This window comes from Centroberyx gerrardi, chromosome 1 (assembly GCF_048128805.1).
Source record: "Centroberyx gerrardi isolate f3 chromosome 1, fCenGer3.hap1.cur.20231027, whole genome shotgun sequence".
Classification (NCBI taxonomy): Eukaryota; Metazoa; Chordata; class Actinopteri; order Beryciformes; family Berycidae; genus Centroberyx; species Centroberyx gerrardi.
Window position 1 is genome coordinate 38,036,800 of NC_135997.1, and position 19,716 is coordinate 38,056,515.

The 19,716-nt window shown below is 44.4% G+C and overlaps 1 protein-coding gene across 1 annotated transcript in view; it reads left to right on the forward strand.

Annotated features, from left to right (window-relative positions):
• The first annotated feature begins 2,313 nt into the window (after nucleotides 1–2,313).
• Nucleotides 2,314–19,716, forward strand: part of otog (otogelin) — a 69,661-nt gene continuing 52,258 nt past the window's right edge. Inside the window, exons 1-15 of the mRNA XM_078284454.1 lie at nucleotides 2,314–2,352; nucleotides 4,865–5,038; nucleotides 5,473–5,602; nucleotides 5,682–5,840; nucleotides 8,490–8,588; nucleotides 9,315–9,481; nucleotides 11,512–11,633; nucleotides 12,105–12,313; nucleotides 12,675–12,805; nucleotides 13,239–13,345; nucleotides 14,579–14,688; nucleotides 15,866–15,991; nucleotides 16,701–16,809; nucleotides 17,342–17,388; nucleotides 18,810–18,955. Of these exons, the coding sequence (XP_078140580.1) occupies nucleotides 2,314–2,352; nucleotides 4,865–5,038; nucleotides 5,473–5,602; nucleotides 5,682–5,840; nucleotides 8,490–8,588; nucleotides 9,315–9,481; nucleotides 11,512–11,633; nucleotides 12,105–12,313; nucleotides 12,675–12,805; nucleotides 13,239–13,345; nucleotides 14,579–14,688; nucleotides 15,866–15,991; nucleotides 16,701–16,809; nucleotides 17,342–17,388; nucleotides 18,810–18,955 (1,875 nt within the window). The remainder of the gene's footprint in view (nucleotides 2,353–4,864; nucleotides 5,039–5,472; nucleotides 5,603–5,681; nucleotides 5,841–8,489; nucleotides 8,589–9,314; nucleotides 9,482–11,511; nucleotides 11,634–12,104; nucleotides 12,314–12,674; nucleotides 12,806–13,238; nucleotides 13,346–14,578; nucleotides 14,689–15,865; nucleotides 15,992–16,700; nucleotides 16,810–17,341; nucleotides 17,389–18,809; nucleotides 18,956–19,716) is intronic.

Below are 19,716 nucleotides of genomic sequence, written 5' to 3' on the forward strand. Positions count from 1 at the left end.
TGAAAGGTGCTGTATAAATAAACTTTACTTACTCACTTACTTAACTGAGTATCGTGAACTTAGAGCTCCTTTTTTATTTCTTACAGTTTTAATTTTCATGCATGTAATCTCCATTCTCCTGAGTCTTGGCCACGTGGGGGCGCTGCAGGAGGAGAGGAGGTTTGTTCTGTCAGATCTGTTCATTAGAAATGATAGAAGTGATAAATTATCAGCAGACTGACTCGGTGTTAAACCTGTCAGGAGTTTATTTGACAGTTTATTGAAGTTTTGTAAGTTTGCTTCTTTTAAAACTGATCAGCAAACAGAAACAGCGGCCTGACAGCTGGATCTGCTGTTTATTGATATTTATTTGATATTTATTAGGTATTTATTTGTATGAGGAACTGACAGGCAACAGAAATTAATAGGTAACCTGTCAGATCATTGTTGCATTTTAACCAGAGGCAGTGTTAAATAGAGGAGGTTAAAATCTGACCTCCAGTCAGTGATCATCATAAGGCAAAAAAAAACAAAACACCAATATGAACAAAAAGTCAAGTCATGTTTGTTTATATAGAAGTTTATCACCAGCATCTCAAAGGGCTTCAATCCATTAGATTTCCACAACAGCACTAAGTGATCCTGTTTAAAAGAGTTTAACTCATATAACATACTTAATGTTATGCTATGAATTTATAGAGTCTGTCAGATTAAAAGGGTTTTAAACATGCTGCACTGCAGAGCTGCAGGCATCAATAACAACCTGTAAACTACATTAATATATAATATAATAACACAGCAACATGATGAGCCCCTATAGGGATATCATGGGAATATACTAGTAAAGTCATAGGAGATAAAAAAATATATATATACCAGAAGTCACTGCGGACACACAGCAAGTCCCTATAGGAATATCATAAGAATATCATAGGAACCGTCTAAACTTAGTTCACCTTTGAAGGCTCACATAAATGTTTTGGACATAAACCGCATCATGTAACAATGAACTGAATTCTTCACTGAAAATGTGACTGATTTTAGTTTCTGCTGTTGTTTCTGTTCACTGACTGCAGGTCAGTTGATCTACAGACCGCAGCTCGCTGTAAACTCGCTAAAGTCTCTATAGGACTAGATTAGAGGAACATTAGAGTGATTTTCCTCTGCCACGTCATGTCTTCCCCGCCTACCTGCGCGCCCACCTGTGCATATTTTATGCTAATGAGCAGGTGCGCCGGGTTCTTGTAGCGGTGTCGGGCCGGTCCTGGATCAGCCGGATGGAGAGGCGCAGGGAGCCGCAGAGAGAGTCCAGGCGGTCCGGGACGATGCGCGGATGGTCCAGATAAACCAGTTCAGCCCGGAACCACGAATGGATCCCTATTCCAGTCTGAGCTGGAAAAGGCTTCTGCAGCTCTTATCTATTTATTTGATGCTAATTTATCAAGGTAAGACCTGCAGGACATCTGACTGCTTTCAGCTTTGGTTACAGCAGAGATGAAAAGTTGTTTCTGCGTGAAAGATTTGGAGAAATCCAGAAGGAAAACCTGCAGAATTAATTTTCTATCTGCAGTAGAATTTATAAAACGCAAAATGTTTAATAGCCTGGTTCGGCTCGGCTCGGCTCGGTGTGGAGCGGGTTCACCTGAGTTACCTGACATGTGCTTTATGTTCGGCAGCTCTTCTTATTCTACCTGCAGTTTATTCAAATCTATTTTCACAAATCTGTTTCTACTGTGTTCGCGGTTTTATTGGTTTTGTTCACTTTCAGAAAATCCGACTGATTTCTCTGTCAGATTCATTTAATGAACTTCTCAGAATGTTCACATTTCAGAAAATCAGAGTGATTTTCTGGACTTTTCGTTGTTTTTTATTTATGTATTTATTTATTTTTTAATTCCAGTGCAAATTTCCTGCGGTGTTGACAGAGTGAACATTTCTAACTGGAATGACTTTGATAAGTGAGTTCATTTTTAATATTAAAATCATAACATTTATTTTATTTTGTATTATTGTTAACATTCATATTATTATTATAATAATAATTATTATTATTATTGTTATTATTATTATCATCATCATCATCATCATCATTACCACCTGTGGTCAGCTCAGTGTGTCTCAGCTCAGTGTTTAGCAGCAGAACAAACCGGGCCTTGTTCTCCCTCTGTCTCTCTCTCTCTCTGTCTCTCTGTCTGTCTGTCTGTCTCTCTCTCTCTCTCTCTCTCTCTCTCTCTCTCTCTGTCTGTCTGTCTGTCTCTCTCTCTCTCTCTCTCTCTCTCTCTCTCTCTCTCTCTCTCTCTGTCTCTCTCTCTGTCCAGCGGCAGCAGCAGGATAATGCTGCAGAAATGGGACACCTCTTCCCAGGGAGGCCAGGTAGGTTTCACACACTGCAGATACAGACAGACAGACAGACAGACAGACAGACAGACAGAGAGAGACAGACAGACAGACAGACAGAGAGACAGACAGACACCCTGCTCCCCGAAACACCCTGCACCCTGTCTGTCCCGTCCTGCCTGTCCTGCCTGTCCTGTCTGTCCTGTCCTGTCTGTTCCAGGACGGGACGGGACTCCCAGTGTTCCCAGTGTTTCCAAACCGCACAGATGGTTCATCCTCTAAAGCAGCACCCAGAACATGGATATAGATATAAATATAGATATAGATGTATATATAAATATAGATATAAATATAAATATAAATATAGATATAGATGTAGATGTAGATATAAATATAAATATAAATATAAATATAGATATAGATGTAGATATAAATATAAATATAAATATAAATGTGTGTATATGTATAGCTAGATATATAGATATAAATATGAAGATATAAATGTATGTATATAAATGTATATATAGATGCAGATATAAATATATACATATATTGATGTATATATAGATACAGAAATAGAAAGATCTACGTCAGACTGGTTTGATCAGTTAGATCGATCGATCTAAACATCAGCAGACTGTTCCTCGTTCTGCTGCTTCACTTCAGGAAGAAAAAGCCTGAGAACTTTTATATAAAACTATCATATAAAAAGTTATTTTTACTTTTTTACCTGCCTTTTTGTTTGTTTTGTTTTGTCAGAATAGATTATATCTCATTTTGCAAGGAAACTCTTCAAATTATGAAATGATCCAAACTGATTTCATATCAGAAAACATGTAATGACTTGGAAACAGAAAGTATTAACAGACTTTGCAGCAGATTAGTGTCCCAGCAGGAATATAGAGTGGCTGAACTGTTGTGTCCCGGCTGCTATCGGCTCCATCAGCCGCTGCTTTTGTCCCGTTTCCCTCCGGCACAGAGAGGCGTGAGAATCCACAACACTAAACTGTAGGACCAACAAAGCAATTAGCACCCCCCTCCACACACACACACACACACACACACACACACACACACACACACACACACACACACACACACAGGCAGCAGCTGTATCTGTCTGATCTCTGAACTGCAGTTTTGCCTTTAATGGAAGCGATGTGACAAACTGGAGCAGCGCTGAGTTCCTCCTGCTGTTCCCACTCACAGTCACACTGTCTCTGATACTGATCAATAATTAATATCCCATAGTAACCACCCCCCCCGCCCCCCCTGCTGTGTCCCTGCCCTTTCAGGTGAAAGCCGTGGTTTGGGGCTCAGGTGTCCGCGGCTCGCTGGTTTGGAACAGATCGACTGATACTGATATTTTTAGACTCAAGTTGCAAACAGCTGATAAAATCTTTAAATCTGACATTTTCATGCCAAAAAATCCCAAGTATTCAGTGTGTGAAAAGCCTCTGAAACATCACGGGACACTAAAACTCATCAGAGCCGTGACTCCGTTTGAACAGAATTGGTTTTCGAAGGCCAATACTGATACCCATATTTTTGTATTGAAACTGTCCATAGCTGATATTTTGTGCTGATATTCAGTATCTTCAAATTTGACTGTTTTTATGCACAAAGATTCCCAGTATTCAGCACACACACACACACCTATTCAATAGTAGGGAAACTCTGGGATACATTACTGCCTTTAAATGAAGAATTAATTCATTCATTAATTCAAAAATCATTATTGACCAATTAAATTTAAAAAATAACGTAAAGAAAATCAAATGTCCTGTCAGGTTCCAGCATGTTTTTCTGTATCTGGTCAGGAGGAACCAGGATCATATCAGAGGAGATGATATCTGATGTTTAATAAAAGCTGATAAATCTGATCTGGACCTGGTTTGGTTCGGAGAAACGGGAAATCTGTAATCCTGCAGTCGACGCTCCGTCCAGTTCGGTCTGGAGGAGGACAGACTGTTCCTCCTGCTGCGGATCCAACTAACAAATCTAACAAAGCAAACAGAACGGTGTGTGTGTGTGTGTGTGTGTGTGTGTGTGTCACCTGGATGGGAACCTGTGCTGCAGTCACACAGCAGTTATTAATGAAGGCCGGATGACAGTTCTTTTCTCCCAGCCTCTCTGTTTCCAGCGCTGCTCTCTTCCTCCTCGGCACTTCGGACCGTTTGGCTCCAGCTGCTGTAATTCTGGGAGGAATTTCACCAAAACAAAACACAGAATTGTAAAACGTTTGGATGTCCGACATTTTAATCAAATCTTTATTAATCTGTCACCCGAGAGCTGAGCTTGTTTCTCGGCTTTGCTTAATTTAATATTGAAGTCGGGGAACTTTAGCGCGATTAATTAAGAGAATCGGCTTGCGTTACAAAGACTTAGTTTTGGTTTGCAGAAAACCAAATGGTTCTCAGCGGCTCGCTCACTTTGCCAAACGCCGCCGAGGCTCCGATGTGTAAATGATCGGATTTAATATGTTTGGTCGGTCCAGGATCAAATTGTGGCTGAATAGTTTCTTGTTGGTTTGTTTGTTTCTCTTCAGGAGCTTCAGACAGCAGCCGCTGTGTTACAAACCAACATCACTTCCTCCAGGCCGGCAGGAAGCCGGGCGGCCGCCGCGCCCGACCTGACCGCCGTCAGCTCAGAGCGGACGCCAGCCGCCACGCCAGGCGACTCCTTACCTGACCAATCACGTGCCAGCTCAGCACCAGGCAAGGTCTTATCTGACCAATCACATGCCAGCTCAGCACCAGGCAAGGTCTTATCTGACCAATCACATGCCAGCTCAGCACCAGGCAAGGTCTTATCTGACCAATCACATGCCAGCTCAGCACCATCTAACCTATCACTGAGCAGCACAACGCCATCCAACCAATCACCAACAAGCTCAGCACCGGGCAAGATCTTAAATGACCAATCAACAGCCAGCTCAACAGCATCCAGCCAATCACCAGCCAGCCAATCACCAACTAGCTCAACAGCAGGCAAGGTCTTATCTGACCAATCACATGCCAGCTCAACTACATCTAACCTATCACTGACCAGCACAACACCATCCAACCAATCACCAACAGGCTCAACAGCATCCAGCCAATCAACAGCCACTTCAACAACATCCAGCCAATCAACAGCTAGCTTAACAACATCCAGCCAATCAACGGCCAGCTCAACAACATCCAGCCAATCAACAGCCAGCTCAACAACATCCAGCCAATCAAGAGCCAGCTCAACAACATCCAGCCAACTACCAACCAGCATAACAACATCCAACCAATCACGAGTCAGTTCAATGCCATCAAAGCAATCAACAATCAGCTCAACACCAGGAAACCAATTATCATCCACCTCAACATCCTCAGACCAATCACCAACCAGTTCAGCACCATCCAACCAATCACCAACCAGCTCAGTCACCACAGCAGCCAGTTCCTTGTCAGCTGTCCAATCTGCAGTCAACGCTTCGTTTCTGTCCAGACAGTCGAAGGAAGCTGTGAGAGCGTCGCTGCGCCGAGTCCCAGGTACTGCTGGGTAAAAAACATGCCGAGTCCCAGGTACTGCTGGGTAAAAAACATGCCGAGTCCCAGGTACTGCTGGGTAAAAAACATGCCGAGTCCCAGGTACTGCTGGGTAAAAAACAGGCCGAGTCCCAGGTACTGCTGGGTAAAAAACAGGCCGAGTCCCAGGTACTGCTGGGTAAAAAACAGGCCGAGTCCCAGGTACTGCTGGGTAAAAAACAGGCCGAGTCCCAGGTACTGCTGGGTAAAAAAACAGGCCGAGTCCCAGGTACTGCTGGGTAAAAAACAGGCAGAGTCCCAGGTACTGCTGGGTAAAAAACAGGCAGAGTCCCAGGTACTGCTGGGTAAAAAACATGCCGAGTCCCAGGTACTGCTGGGTAAAAAACATGCCGAGTCCCAGGTACTGCTGGGTAAAAAAACATGCCGAGTCCCAGGTACTGCTGGGTAAAAAAACAGGCAGAGTCCCAGGTACTGCTGGGTAAAAAAACATGCCGAGTCCCAGGTACTGCTGGGTAAAAAAACATGCCGAGTCCCAGGTACTGCTGGGTAAAAAAACAGGCCGAGTCCCAGGTACTGCGCACTTGTGTAAAACTGTCCGTCAGACAGAGGGGCGGGGCCATGTCTCACCAAGCTCCTCCCCCATCATGTTATTCAGTGAGTTCAGACAGTTTGACCCTGCTGGAGCTTCACTGACAGACAACAACTAAACAACTCTTAGCTGTTGCTTATGGAGTTTCTTCAAGAGCAGTCTGTTAGCAAATACTAACAGACTGACATATTTTTCACATCTTTAACAGTTATGCTGCATGTTTTTCCCTTTGTTGATTCATTTTTCTGTAACAAAACAAAGCTCCAGAGACAGGAACTGACTTCCCGATGCACAGCAGAATACAACTTCAGCATCGCACTGCAGATCTTGAAGGAGGCGCTCTGATTGGAGGAGTGATGGGGGAGGAACTTGGTGAAACATGACTCCCTCGTCTGCAGGCGACTTATTTACATTATAATTCACCCCTTAATTGATGCAAAATCGCCTTAAAATCAGTTAAGGGAGTTATTAATGGAGAAGATCCCATCGAGACTCCTTAAACTCCCCTTAATGTCTGACTGCTTACTTTCTAATATAATGAAAAATTCAGGGAGACAGGAACTTTCCATTAATAACTCATTAATAAACCATGTAAAAAAGGCATTAAAAAAATCCTTTAATTGCTAATCAACCCACGAGTAGATCCTTTAAAAACCCATGATACTAACCCTTACTTTTTTAAATCTGTTATTTGTAATGGATAATTAATGCTCATGTAATGGAGAAATTAAGGACATTTCAGGGGTAAAATGGAAGGGTTTGGCTTGGTAATGAGTACATGTTGCTGTCAGCGGACATGTTGAGAGTCCTGACGACTGAAATAAAGTTTTAGCGAAGTTTCAAACTGCTCAAGCTGCCATTCGGTCAGACTGCAGAACAAGCGAAGCCTCTGTCCTGCAGGAGAGTTTATCTGATCTGAGTGTCAGCTGGTTCCTGCAGGCCGAGGCTGACTGAGCAGACACACTGAGCAGCTGGTGTGAAGGAGGGATGAGCAGCCACCGCTCGCTGGGGGGGGGTCCAGAGGAGGGGGGGGGGGGGGGGGGGGGGGGGTCCAGAGGAGGGGGGGGGGGGGGGGGGTCCAGAGGAGGGGGGGGGGGGCTGCAGAGACTCTGAACTAAGCAAGTCTTAAGTCTACATCAGCTCAGTGGTGGAAAGAGAACTAAAATGTCCTTCTCAAATAGAAAGTAGAAAGTAGAAATACTGTTACTGATATGTGACTTCTGTTCTGCCTGTCAAAAGTTACTATTTTCCACATTTTATAATAATAGTAAAGACATCAAAATTATGAAATAACACAAATGGAATTATGCAGCGACCAAAAAAGTGCTAAACAAATCAAAACGATCTTATATTTTAGATTTTTTAAAGTAGTCGCCCTTTGCAAAGGCTTTGGAAAAAAAATCAAACTTAGGATCAACTTCACTATTTATATTTGTCTAAGAAACTCATTTCAAGCATTTAAGCAGAATCCTTTAGATCAAAATGGCTTTAAGAGAATGAAGAACACAGAACATTTAATCAGGTGGGTCCAAACTTCTGACAGTGTAAGTAGAAGTAAAAGTTCCTGAGTTCCTCTTTAGAACAGAGAACGTTGTTAGCTGTGATCTTTTCCATGTGGTTCTAACAGGAGAGAGGTCAGAGTTCAAACTAGATTCTTTTCACTGGAAACATTAGAAATGACAAAATAAAGTGCAGAAACAAAGTAAAGTCAGATTCCTCTTCTCACTGTGAATGGATCCACAGTTTGTCAGTTTCTGTTGATCCAGTTTCTGTTGATCCAGTTTCTGTTGATCCAGTTTCTGTTGCTGATGGAGAGACACAATCTGTTCTGTGATGGATGGATTTAAAATGGACTGAAGGACAAAACTGCAGGAGAGATGGCCTGAAGGGAAAGTACTGACTTTAAAAATGTAGTAAATGTAGTTAGTTACTTCCACCGTTCTGTAAGCTTTATTCTGTCAGAGCTTTAAAGTCCTGTTCAGGAGGAGTGTGTTCAGTGTGTTCAGGTTTCACAGTGTGTGTGTGTGTGTGTGTGTGTGTGTGTGTGTGTGTTCTGTGTTCAGATCCCTGTGTGTTTCCCTGTCTGAACGGCGGCCGCTGCGTTCAGCCCGACTCCTGCGACTGCAGCCGGTACCAGGCCACCGGACACAGGTGTCAGACAGGTAAAACACAGAGAGACTGTAATGTCACCTGTCCACTCCCCGGCCACTTTATTAGGTACGCCTCTCCAGCAGCGGCTGGTCATCCGTTCGTCATAACGAACAACAACCTGTGTGTTCAGATGCCCTTCTGCTCTCCACTGCTGTACTGACTGTCTGTTCTCCTCTGACCTCTGACCTCTGACCTCTCTCATTAACAAGCTGTTTCCTCTGTAAACTCCACAGACTGCAGTGTGAAAGTGTTTCTGATGCTGTAAACCGCTTCATCATGTCTGCTGCTTTAAATATTGAGTTGCAGCCACATGAATCGCTGTTTGTGTTAATAAGCAGGTGTACCTAATAAAGTGGCCGGTGAGTGTATGTTAGATCAGTGGTTCTCAACGTGGGGTCCGGGGACCACCAGGGGTCCCTGAGGGGGTTCCAGGGGGTCCCCAGCAAACTGAATTGTTAAACTTCAGCGTTATTTAATGTACAAGAAACAAGTTAACACAATTAGAGAATGTAGAAGAATGACTGTTCTGTTGTTACAGACAAAATCAACAATAAAAATATTCTCAGATTTGGGTCCGAGAGACAAAATCTCATCAAATGTGGTCTGTGGCTCTGATGTGGACTAAATTAGGGTGCTTGATATGAAAAAGGTTGAGAATCACTGTATTAGATGGAGCTTCAGTGATGAATCATCTTCTTCTTCTTCTTCTTCTTCTTCTTCTTCTTCTGTGTTTGCAGTTCCGAACCCGGGCTTCGAGAGGGAGATGACGTGTCGCAGCTGGGGTCAGTACAACTTCGAGACGTTCGACGGTCTGTACTACTACTTCCCCGGCCGCTGCTCCTACACGCTGCTGCGGGACTGCGAGGACGCCGCCCACGCCGCTCCGCCCGGCATCTCCGTCCAGGTCGGTTCCCCCGCGCCCGCCGACTCAGCGCTCTCCTCTTACCGCCTTCCACCAGGTTCAGTCTTCGCCTCAGGAGAAGATTTGCTCTGAAGATTAGTGAAAGCTATCTGGTTATTAGAGTCAATTACCATTAAATACTGCAATTACCCACGATGCCTTGAAAACATCCGCAACAAACCTGGACTTTGTTCCCCCAAAAAGGCAGATAGAGAAACAGATACTGTGTCTCTGCATGGGAAACAGAGAGGGAACACTGGAGATCACAGTGTATTCTGACTGTTCATGCTGATAGTACCATAATAATAATAATAATAATGATAAGAATAATAAGAATAAGAATAAGAATAATAATAATAACGAACATGACATTAATAATTAAAATATAAAACAGGATACAACAAGAACACACTGGGTGAAATAAATGATGTTTTAAACAAAATACAAGTTCCACCCAGTTCATGGAAAGCGAGAAAGGAAATAATAAATAAGTAGGTAAATATAAAAGTAGGTAAAGTAGGTAAATACAAAAATAAAAAAGGGGTGCGGGGCGCATATAAGCTAATTAAATCTTAAAATGTTACATTATAGTGTATTTATTGTCGTTGTCGGGTGAAAACCTCGTTGATTTTCATGTTTTAATTGAAATGAAAGGATTACATGTTCCTGATGAAAACCCTTCAAACCCCCGTATCCCAGTCCAGACACCAAGTCTACATCACATCTGAACCGGTTCATATAGGCGTCGGCACACTGGTGAGCCTCAGGTTCAAAACTCGGCATTCTTTCAAAATAAAAGCTCTCTGTCTGTCTTTCCAGCTGAAGCAGACTGACTGACTGTAGCTTCAGAAAGGACATGAACTGTAGAAACCAGGAGGAGGAGATGACATTTTCTTCTTTAGTGGATACACCTGCACCTTCCTCAGGAATGCCAAACACAGCGGTGTGTGTGTGTGTGTGTGTGTGTGTGTGTGTGTGTGTGTGTGTGTGTAGTATCTCAGAAGTAACACTGAAAGCAGGCTTCCCAGCAGCAGTGTTCTGCAGCCTGATTTAGTCTTTAGTCTTCCAGATGACAGCAGCTGCTCTCTGGCTCATAAAGAGTTAAATCTGAACTGTTAAATACTGGAATAACAAAATAAATAAATAAATAAAATAAACTGCTTTGGCATTTGCTGTTTTGGCTCGAGAACGAGGCTCCGGAGCTGGAATGTGTTGTGATACGAGTCGCTGCAGCACCTCAAGTCACTGAGCAGCTGGAACTGCCGGTGTGTGTGTGTGTGTGTGTGTGTGTGTGTGTGTATGTGTGTGTGTGTGTGTGTCCAGTCACAAGTAGCTAATGGTAATATCCAGAGGTGGGGACTGGAGTCACATGACTTGGACTCGAGTCTCAGTTTTAACTGCTTGAGTCTTGACGTGATGCATGAAGAGAAGACTTGAGACTTGACTTGACTTGGGTTCTGGTGACTTGGGACTTGACTCTGACTTGTACTTTGATGACTTGAAAAGGTTTCTAAAGTCTTGACTTGAGATCTTGTGTTTGTGTAAATGACTTAGATTGAAAGTGATGAGATTTGTTCCAGCAGACGACTGAATTTAAATTCTGTTTTCTGAATTTGTATGGAATGATTGAATTTATTGAAGTTGAAACTGATTATAGAAATCAAACTCATGATGCTCTTACCAAGTTTTTATCCTATTAAAACCATATTGCATTGAAAAGTCCTAGATATTTAGTTTTCTTTAAGATATTAAATTGATACTGGACTCTTGATTTGTTCTGACTTGACTTGCTGTTCTACATTTAGACTTGAGACTTGACATTAATGACTTGGACTTGACTTGGACTTGACTTGGTAATCTACATTTAGACTTGAGACTTGACTTGAGACTTGAGCCTCAAGACTTGAGGCACTTCGTCAATAACCTGGCATCAGAAATCTGAGACTGATCACATGACATTTGTTTTGTAATAAGGATGAGTCAGCAGATTCTCAGCTCACTTCCCTCCATGTCGCGTCTCGTTTGACCCGCAGATCCACAACGACCCGGCCTGTGGCTCCGCCCACTACGCCTGCCGCCGCTCCGTCAGCCTCTTCCTGCCGGCGGAGGGCGAGGTCCGGCTGCACAGGGACAACATCACCTTCAAAGGTCAAAGGTCAGCGGAGGAACGCAGGAAATTGTTTTAGAAATACTTTTTCATTTGTCTGTTTCATTCACTGAGCAGCTAAGATAAAACTTTTTGATCCTCGTGGGGAAATTATTAACATAATGCAGCAGGGACAAAGAAAAACAATAAAAAAATAGAAGAAATAATAAAATCTTAAAACAATAAAAGCTGTAAAATATAATACAAACAATTGTTGGTCATGTTAACAGATGCTGCTGCTTCAGTTCAGCAGAGTGTAAATGTGTTAAATAATATAATATATAACATTTATGGATTTACCGACAGTTTTTATTTACAGCCAAGTCAATATAACACTAACATTAAGACTTACCATGGATATTGAGATCTTCTCTGCTGTGTGATTGATTGCTGATCATTAGATGCAGTCAGGCTTTATATTGATAACACAGTGTGTATCAGCAGCTGACAGGCGAGCTGTTTGGGCTGTGTGTGTTGCAGCCTGCAGCTGCCGCATCACATCCACGACGTGCAGCTGCAGCGCATCTCGCGGTACGTCCTGGTGACGCGGCAGCACGGCTTCACGCTGGCCTGGGACGGCCGCGCCGGCTCCGTCTACATCAAGCTCAGCCCCGAGTTCGTGGGCCGGACCTGCGGCCTGTGCGGGAACTTCAACGCCGACGTGCAGGACGACCTGAAGACCAGCTACGGTACGAACCCCCAGACACTGAGACCGTCTCAACCGGGATTCAGGCTTAAGATCTTAAAGGTCCACATGGTGTAAAGCAGGACTCTGAGATGATAAAGGAGTTGGATGGTCTATCTAAACATGGTGAAAGCATCAAAACGCACGGTCGCCAACTAAATCCACACACATAAAAAAAAATCACAAAGATGGATTGAAGTGTTTTTGGTTCATGACACCACCCACACGGCTTTGAACGGACCTCAAGACACAAAATCAAACTACATCCTGTCTCCTGCACAGATCAGACTTGTAGGTAAAGACATCGTTCTCATTTCACCTCACGTCAGCGCAGGCTGTGTCTGACCTGAAGCGTCTCTCTCCAGGTGTGCTGACTCATGACATCGACATGTTTGGGAACAGCTGGGTGGAGGCGGAGCCGCACGAGGCGCGATGTCCCATGGTGCCTTCTGGCTTCCCTTCGCCCTGCGCTGCAGTCGACGCCCATGTGCTGCTGGTGAGCTCACCGAGACTTCAGATCTGTCAGCAGGACGACATCTTTTTCTTTCATTTTGACACATTTTAAAGAAAAAAAAGATTTCAGGAGTCAAAGCAGAACTGAATCACTGAAGGTCACATGAAGGACATTTTTTACAGTGCAGGTCTTTTTTTTTCTTTTATTATACCTATTTTTGGTTAGTATGTTAAAGTATCTTAAACTATTTTAAGTCACTGGTTTCTACTAATTCATTTATTTATTAATTTCTAATTAATTTGAATACATTTTATTTTGTTTTTCCCTTTTAATTGTAAAGCACTTTGGAACTGTGTTTTGTGCTCTATAAATAAAGTTTATGATTATTATTATTATTATTATTATTAACAGGGCATATTGGAGGGAGTCCAGTTCAGTTTTCAGTGATGATGGAAAGTCTTTGTGTTTCTGACAGAAGGTGGAGGAGGTTTGCTCGATGCTGCTGGAGCCGCCGTTCCAGATCTGCCACGACTTCGTCAGTCCGCTGTCCTACATGTCCAGCTGCTCCAACGACCTCTGCCTGTAAGACCCTCACCGGACCGGACCGGACCGGACTCACACCCTAACCCCCACAGGAACATCAATAAAGATAAAGATCGATAAAAGAATGATAAAGATAAAGAAGATGGATAGGTGCAGCAGCAGAGAGTAGAGGTGTGGGTTGGAGAGAAGAGAGGTGACAAAGGATGTGAAGAGAAAGATAACAAAACATACAATTAAAACTAAAATATAATTAGAAACACAGCGGATCTCGTCCTGATCATAATAAACAGGAACAGAGGTCTGGGGGGGGGGGGGTGTTAGTCAGGTCAAGCCAATTGAAATATTGGATATAGAGAATGTGAAAAGCTTGACTGTTCTGTGTCCCGGCCTGGATCCCCTCTTCCTCCCCTTTAGGTTTTATTCTTCTTATTTTTTTCTCTTTAATGGAAAACTGTCAGGATGCTGAGACTCTGTTTCTGTTTCTGACTGAACTGATCATTTCATCACTGATCCATCTGATTGATTTAGTGTTTAGATAATGTCAGCTTGTTAGCTAGCTAACCATAGCATCTGGTCAGCTAACATCACTGTCTTGTTGTTAACACATCCGATTAGCACACTAGCTAACGTATCTAGCAGCAGCTAGCGTTAGCGTGTTCACATTAACATCAGTGTGTTTGCTGCTAGTTAGCTAGCTAACAGTTTGTTCAGGTTAACTGAGCTGACTCTTCTCAAGCTACAACTCAGAGTGTTTTGGAGTAGAGACTAGGGCTAAAGACAAGACAGTTTACTGTGTCACAGTAACCAAATCCACCTTATCACACTATTCACTTTTACTGAGAACGTTACTGAATGGATCTACAGCCACACCACAACAAGCTGACTCAGCTGCTCTCTGCTTCTAGCTGCTTGTTGTGTATTCAGACTTTATGATGGAACACAGCTGTCTGTGTGTCTGTGTGTCAGTGTACCTGTCTGTGTGTCTGTCCACCTGTCTGTGTGTCTGTGTGTCAGTGTACCTGTCTGTGTGTCAGTGCACCTGTCTGTGTGTCTGTGTGTCAGTGTACCTGTCTGTGTGTCTGTCCACCTGTCTGTGTGTCAGTGCACCTGTCTGTGTGTCAGTCCACCTGTCTGTGTGTCAGTGCACCTGTCTGTGTGTCAGTGTACCTGTCTGTGTGTCAGTCCACCTGTCTGTGTGTCAGTCCACCTGTCTGTGGCTCCGCCTCTCCTGGCTCACCTCAAAGTCCTTGTCTGTGTTTTCGTGCGGTGAAGGTCGGGTCCTAACGGCGAAGCGGTGTGCCAGGTGTTCAGTGAGTACGCCCGGGCCTGCGCCCACGCCGACCGCCCGCTGCACGGCTGGAGGCAGGACGTCCCGCAGTGTGGTACGTTCCCCGGGCTCCGCCCCCGCCTGCTTTCACAGTGTTCGTTAAAAGAATTTATATTTGTCTGCAAACTTGTATGTTTTACATGTTTATTTGTTCTGCATACTTTTTATACAGCTGTTGGTGCACTCGTATGTAAATTCTGCTTTTATTATTTTGATTTTTGATTTTTATTTAAGATTTATTTGGCAGGGACAGTACACATCAATCAACATTTTAGTTCACACTTCAATGTAAATGTGTCAGAGTTAGCCAAGAGGCTAATTTCCATCTGTAGTCCCCGGGCAGGTCAACAACATAACAATTACAGTAAAGTTAAAAAAGAAAAAAGAAGTACATTAGTACAGTACATTATTCAGTTTTTAACTGTGAGCAAGAATATATGGAAGCCCATTCCCACCACTCAATAAAATAAAAGAATTCAGAATTCTGACTTCATAACTCAGACTTTTCTGACTTTTTTTTTTTTTTGCGAGAGAAAAAAAAAGTCAGAATTCCGAGATATAGAGTCAGAATTCTGAGAAAAAAACTAATAATTTAGTCGTTTTTTATTTTATTGAGCGGCGGGAATGGGCTTCCATACATATGGATGGTCTATCTAAACATGGTGAAATATCAAAACTAAATCCACACAATCCATATTAGAAAAGCGAGCCTCTAAACGAGCCGTTTGGACTTCCGTAACTTTGCGGCGTCACAAAGGTTCGCTCATTATCATTTCTGTAAGAAATAATAGACTAACAAAGTGTTTTTTTCAAAGCGGTCGAGCGGTCGTCATCGTTTATTACCGGAGAGTTTTCCCTACCTGTAGCCGCCGGGCCGCGGCGTCTCACGTTTCGCTCTCGAAACGGTTAGCCGATCGGAACGGAGGGTCGTTAATATTAATGAGCCTTAAAGACACGGAGACAGAAACGGCCTGTTCTTGGTAAGGCTCAGAGAGATGCTGGAAAATGAACGTGGAAAAATGGATTGAGAGTGTTTTTGGTTCATGACACCACACACACAGCTTTGAATGGACAGAAAGACACAAAATAAAACTCTGGACAGAGAGAATATGGGACGTTTAAAGTCTGTTATTCAGATTTATCAGTGAATCCTTGCAGCCTGTAACAGACAGTAAGTGAAGCTATGTGTGTGTGTGTGTGTGTGTGTGTGTGTGTGTGTGTGTGTTGAGCAGAGCAGCAGTGTGCTGCAGGGCTGCAGTACAGAGAATGCATCAGCTGCTGCCCGGCCTCCTGCAGCGTGGAGCGGATGTGCATCGACAGCAAGCTGGCCTGTCTGGACGGATGCTACTGTCCGGAGGGTGAGACTCTACTCTGCTTCTACTGCGTGTCTACTGACCTGAAAACACTTTCTGTTGCCCTGGAAACAAACCTCGTAGTGTCGCTTCTACACTCTTAAAAAGTGACATTTTGTTGTTTGAGTCAACAAACATTTCTGTTACTTTTCAACACCAGATATGTTAATAACAGATGAAGTGTTAAACTGTCTTGTTCTGTCCCAAAGAAGACACTTTAGTGTACTGACCAGAAAATAGACTTTTGTTGTTTCTATTGACCTGAAAATAGAGCTTCTATTGTTATTTCTATTAACCTGAGAAACCTTCTATTGTTGTTTCTATGAAACTGAAAACAGAGCTTCTATTGTTGCTTTTATTCTCTTTCCTCTCTATCAGCTGACTCTGATCTTCTGCCTTTCAGAAGCAATCTTTTCTTTCCTTTTGTCCCTTAGTGACTCTCTTCCATTTTATCTGTTCTGGTGTCTTCCTGCCTGCCTGCCTGTCACTCTGCCTGTCTCACTGCCTGTCTGTCTGTCTCTCTGCCTGTCTGTCTCACTACCTGTCTGTCTGTCTCACTGTCTGTCTATCTCTCTCTCTCTCTCTCTCTGCCTGTCTGTCTGTCCTCAGGTCTGATATATGAGTCTGGAGTGTGTGTCCCCCCCTCTGTCTCACTACCTGTCTGTCTGTCTCACTGCCTGTCTGTCTCTCTCTCTGCCTGTCTGTCTGTCCTCAGGTCTGATATATGAGTCTGGAGTGTGTGTCCCCCCCTCTGACTGTCCCTGTGAGTATCACGGCATGTTTTACGCTGCTGGACAGACGCTGCAGGAGGAATGCAACAACTGGTGAGCGGCATGCTGACAACACATCACTGCCTCATCACTTGAGTTTATTAGAAATATTTCTGTAACAAAGTTTATTATTAATTATATTAGTATATATTTGTGTTTGACAAACATCAGTGCTGCAGTAGAGAAGCAGGAAGAATGATTTACAGCTAAAGCAAACTGCAGGTTTGCTGGAGGTTTGACTGACAGACTTCTAGTTCCGATGTGATGTGATTTACCGCATTTAAAAAAAAAAAGTGACACCTTATCTGACAAAATGACTGCTGGCATTAAAGTAAAACACAATATGAATTAGTACTGAAATTATCTCGAGATATTTGCCTGCAAATCATTTTTATTTGCATATAAACTCATCAGTGTTTTCAGGATATTGACCGATGAATTTGGCAGCAACATTTTGGGATGAAACGTTTCATATCGTGCCGACGGTCTTTCCTTGTTGACCGAATCAGACCGTGAGGCTTAATGAAGCCTCATCATGTCCGACAGATGGATCTGAGCCGGTTCGGTTTGTGTCTCTGTGTTTCAGCACCTGTCTGGGCGGAGTGTGGAACTGCACCGAGTCCAGCTGCCCAGGTCCGTCCCGCCGGCACACGGGTCACAGCGGGAGTGGTTTGGTTTTCCTCGGGTGTTTTGGGTTTAGTTCAGTGAAACATCTGATGACAACCTGCTCTCAGCTGAACTGTTGGTTTACTTTACAGTCTGAGTCCGTTTGTGTCCGAAGAGTCGATCAGATCTGCATCTGAAACTCTGCAGAAACACACGACTTCTGTTCCTGCCCGACACACGGCGGTCTGCTGTGTGTTTACACAGTAATGTGTAGAAACTGTAGTCATTTATCAGCATGTCCGTGAACAAAACAGAGGAAACATAAACCAATGTGACTGAAATAATTATCTATGGAGCCGCTGAGAAGCTTCTGATTGGCTGCAGACCTGCACTCTCAAAACAAGGGGACACACAGTAAGAACCCATTAATGTTCCTCACAGTACAACTGGACTTGTTTATGGAACAATAAGCAAAACTAGACAGTTGTGTTCACTTTAGTTATTCAGGTGTATGAACCTGTGTGAACCTGGACTGTCAGGTCCAGGTTGAACAGACCAGAACCAGCTGGGGAACGAGGAGACTTTCATCTCTTTTTGCCTCTTTCCCACTCGCTGCAGCTGTCTTCCAGATACTCCTCACCCTCAGACTGTAGGAGGAAAATACAGCTGCACAGTAGAGTAGAGTAGAGACAGTCCTATAGAGTAGAATCCAATAGAAGCCACAAGCTTAGAGAGGCGGGCTTAGAGACGCCGGTCTGAGAAACGCTCTTCCAGCATCAGATCAGAATCAGAATCGGAAATACTTTATTGATCCCCGAGGGGAAATTGGGTTTTGTTGCAGTTGCTCACAGAAATAAATATAGGCATAGAGAAATTATAAGAAAAATAGAAATAAGAAAATAAGAAAATAAATATAAAAATATGTAGAATATGTGCATTATACTACAATAAAATAAAAATATGTAAAGTATGTGCATTATAAAAATATGTGCAAATAAAAATATGTAAAGTATGTGCATTATACTACAATATATAACAACAATAATATAGAAATAAGAAACATAAGAATGTGTGGGTGGGTGTGGGGGAGGAGGAGGAAATCCCTGACCTGGGCCTTTCACTCCTGCTTTTTTCCTTCCCCTTTGTTTTGAATTATTGCACAACATGATGACCGGACATGTGCTGAGCCCGAGCCGCCGAGCCCGAGCCGCCGAGCCCGAGCCCGAGCCGCCGGGCCCGAGCCGCCGGGCCCGAGCCGCCGGGCCCGAGCCGCCGGGCCCGAGCCGCCGGGCCCGAGCCCGAGCCGCCGAGCCCGAGCCGCCGGGCCCGAGCCGCCGGGGCCCGAGCCGCGGACCGGCCGGACCGGTCGGCTCCCGGTGTGACCGGCGGGTGAGAAACAGTTTATCTGGATGAATGAAAGTTAAACGAAGCCTGTCTCCTCTCCGCAGGTGAATGCTCGGTGACCGGAGATATGTTTTTCCACTCGTTCGACGGGCGGACCTTCACCTTCCCCGCCACCTGTCAGTACGTTCTGGCCAAGAGCCGCGGCTCCGGCAGGTTCACCGTCACGCTGCAGAACGCCCCCTGCGGCCCGGTCAGTCCTCGCTCCGCTCCCATTCCACTTGTTAAAATGCTTGTTTCTTTTCCTGTGTCTGAAGTGTCCTGCATGTCAGAAACCTCACACCGCTCTGACAGCTCAGTTGATCCTCATTTTATTAGAGGATGTTCAATTAGTCAGTAAGGAAAGTGAAGAATTGAGAAGAAACAAATATTCTTCAGCAGAATCAGCTTTAGCCGATGAAAGAGCGCCCCCCCGGCTCGGGTTGCGGCTCGGATGAGAGGTAAAGCGCTCAGTTCTCGCTGAGCGGATGAAAGCTTCCAGGAAATGTCCCGATCAAACTCACACAGATAGCGAACATGAAAAGCGACAAAAGAGTGAGAGCTTCTTTTCCTCGAAGCCTCCGATTTCCCAGCAGCCTTTGAGCCGCCGATGCCCCGACTCAACATACAGGGGGAGGGGGGGGGGGGGGGGGGGGGATAAGATGTCCCACTCATCAGAGCAGAGGCCCGGACCTCTAACAGCCAACTGAACAGGATTACCTTATCTGGCCGGACCGACAGAGCTGTGGACGGCTTTGTAGTTGGGCAGGTGAAGAGAGGTGGGGGGGGGGGGGGGGGGAGCGGGCTATGCGAAAACAGGAGGTGAATGATGGGAAGAGTAGAAGGAGGGGGGCGAGGGGGCGAGGGGGCGAGGGGGCGGGGGGGCGGGGGGGCGAGAGGGGGCGGGGGGGCGAGGGGGCGAGGGGGGGCAGTAAACCTCTCGGCTGTGGAGCTCTGCCACTTATGAAAGAGACG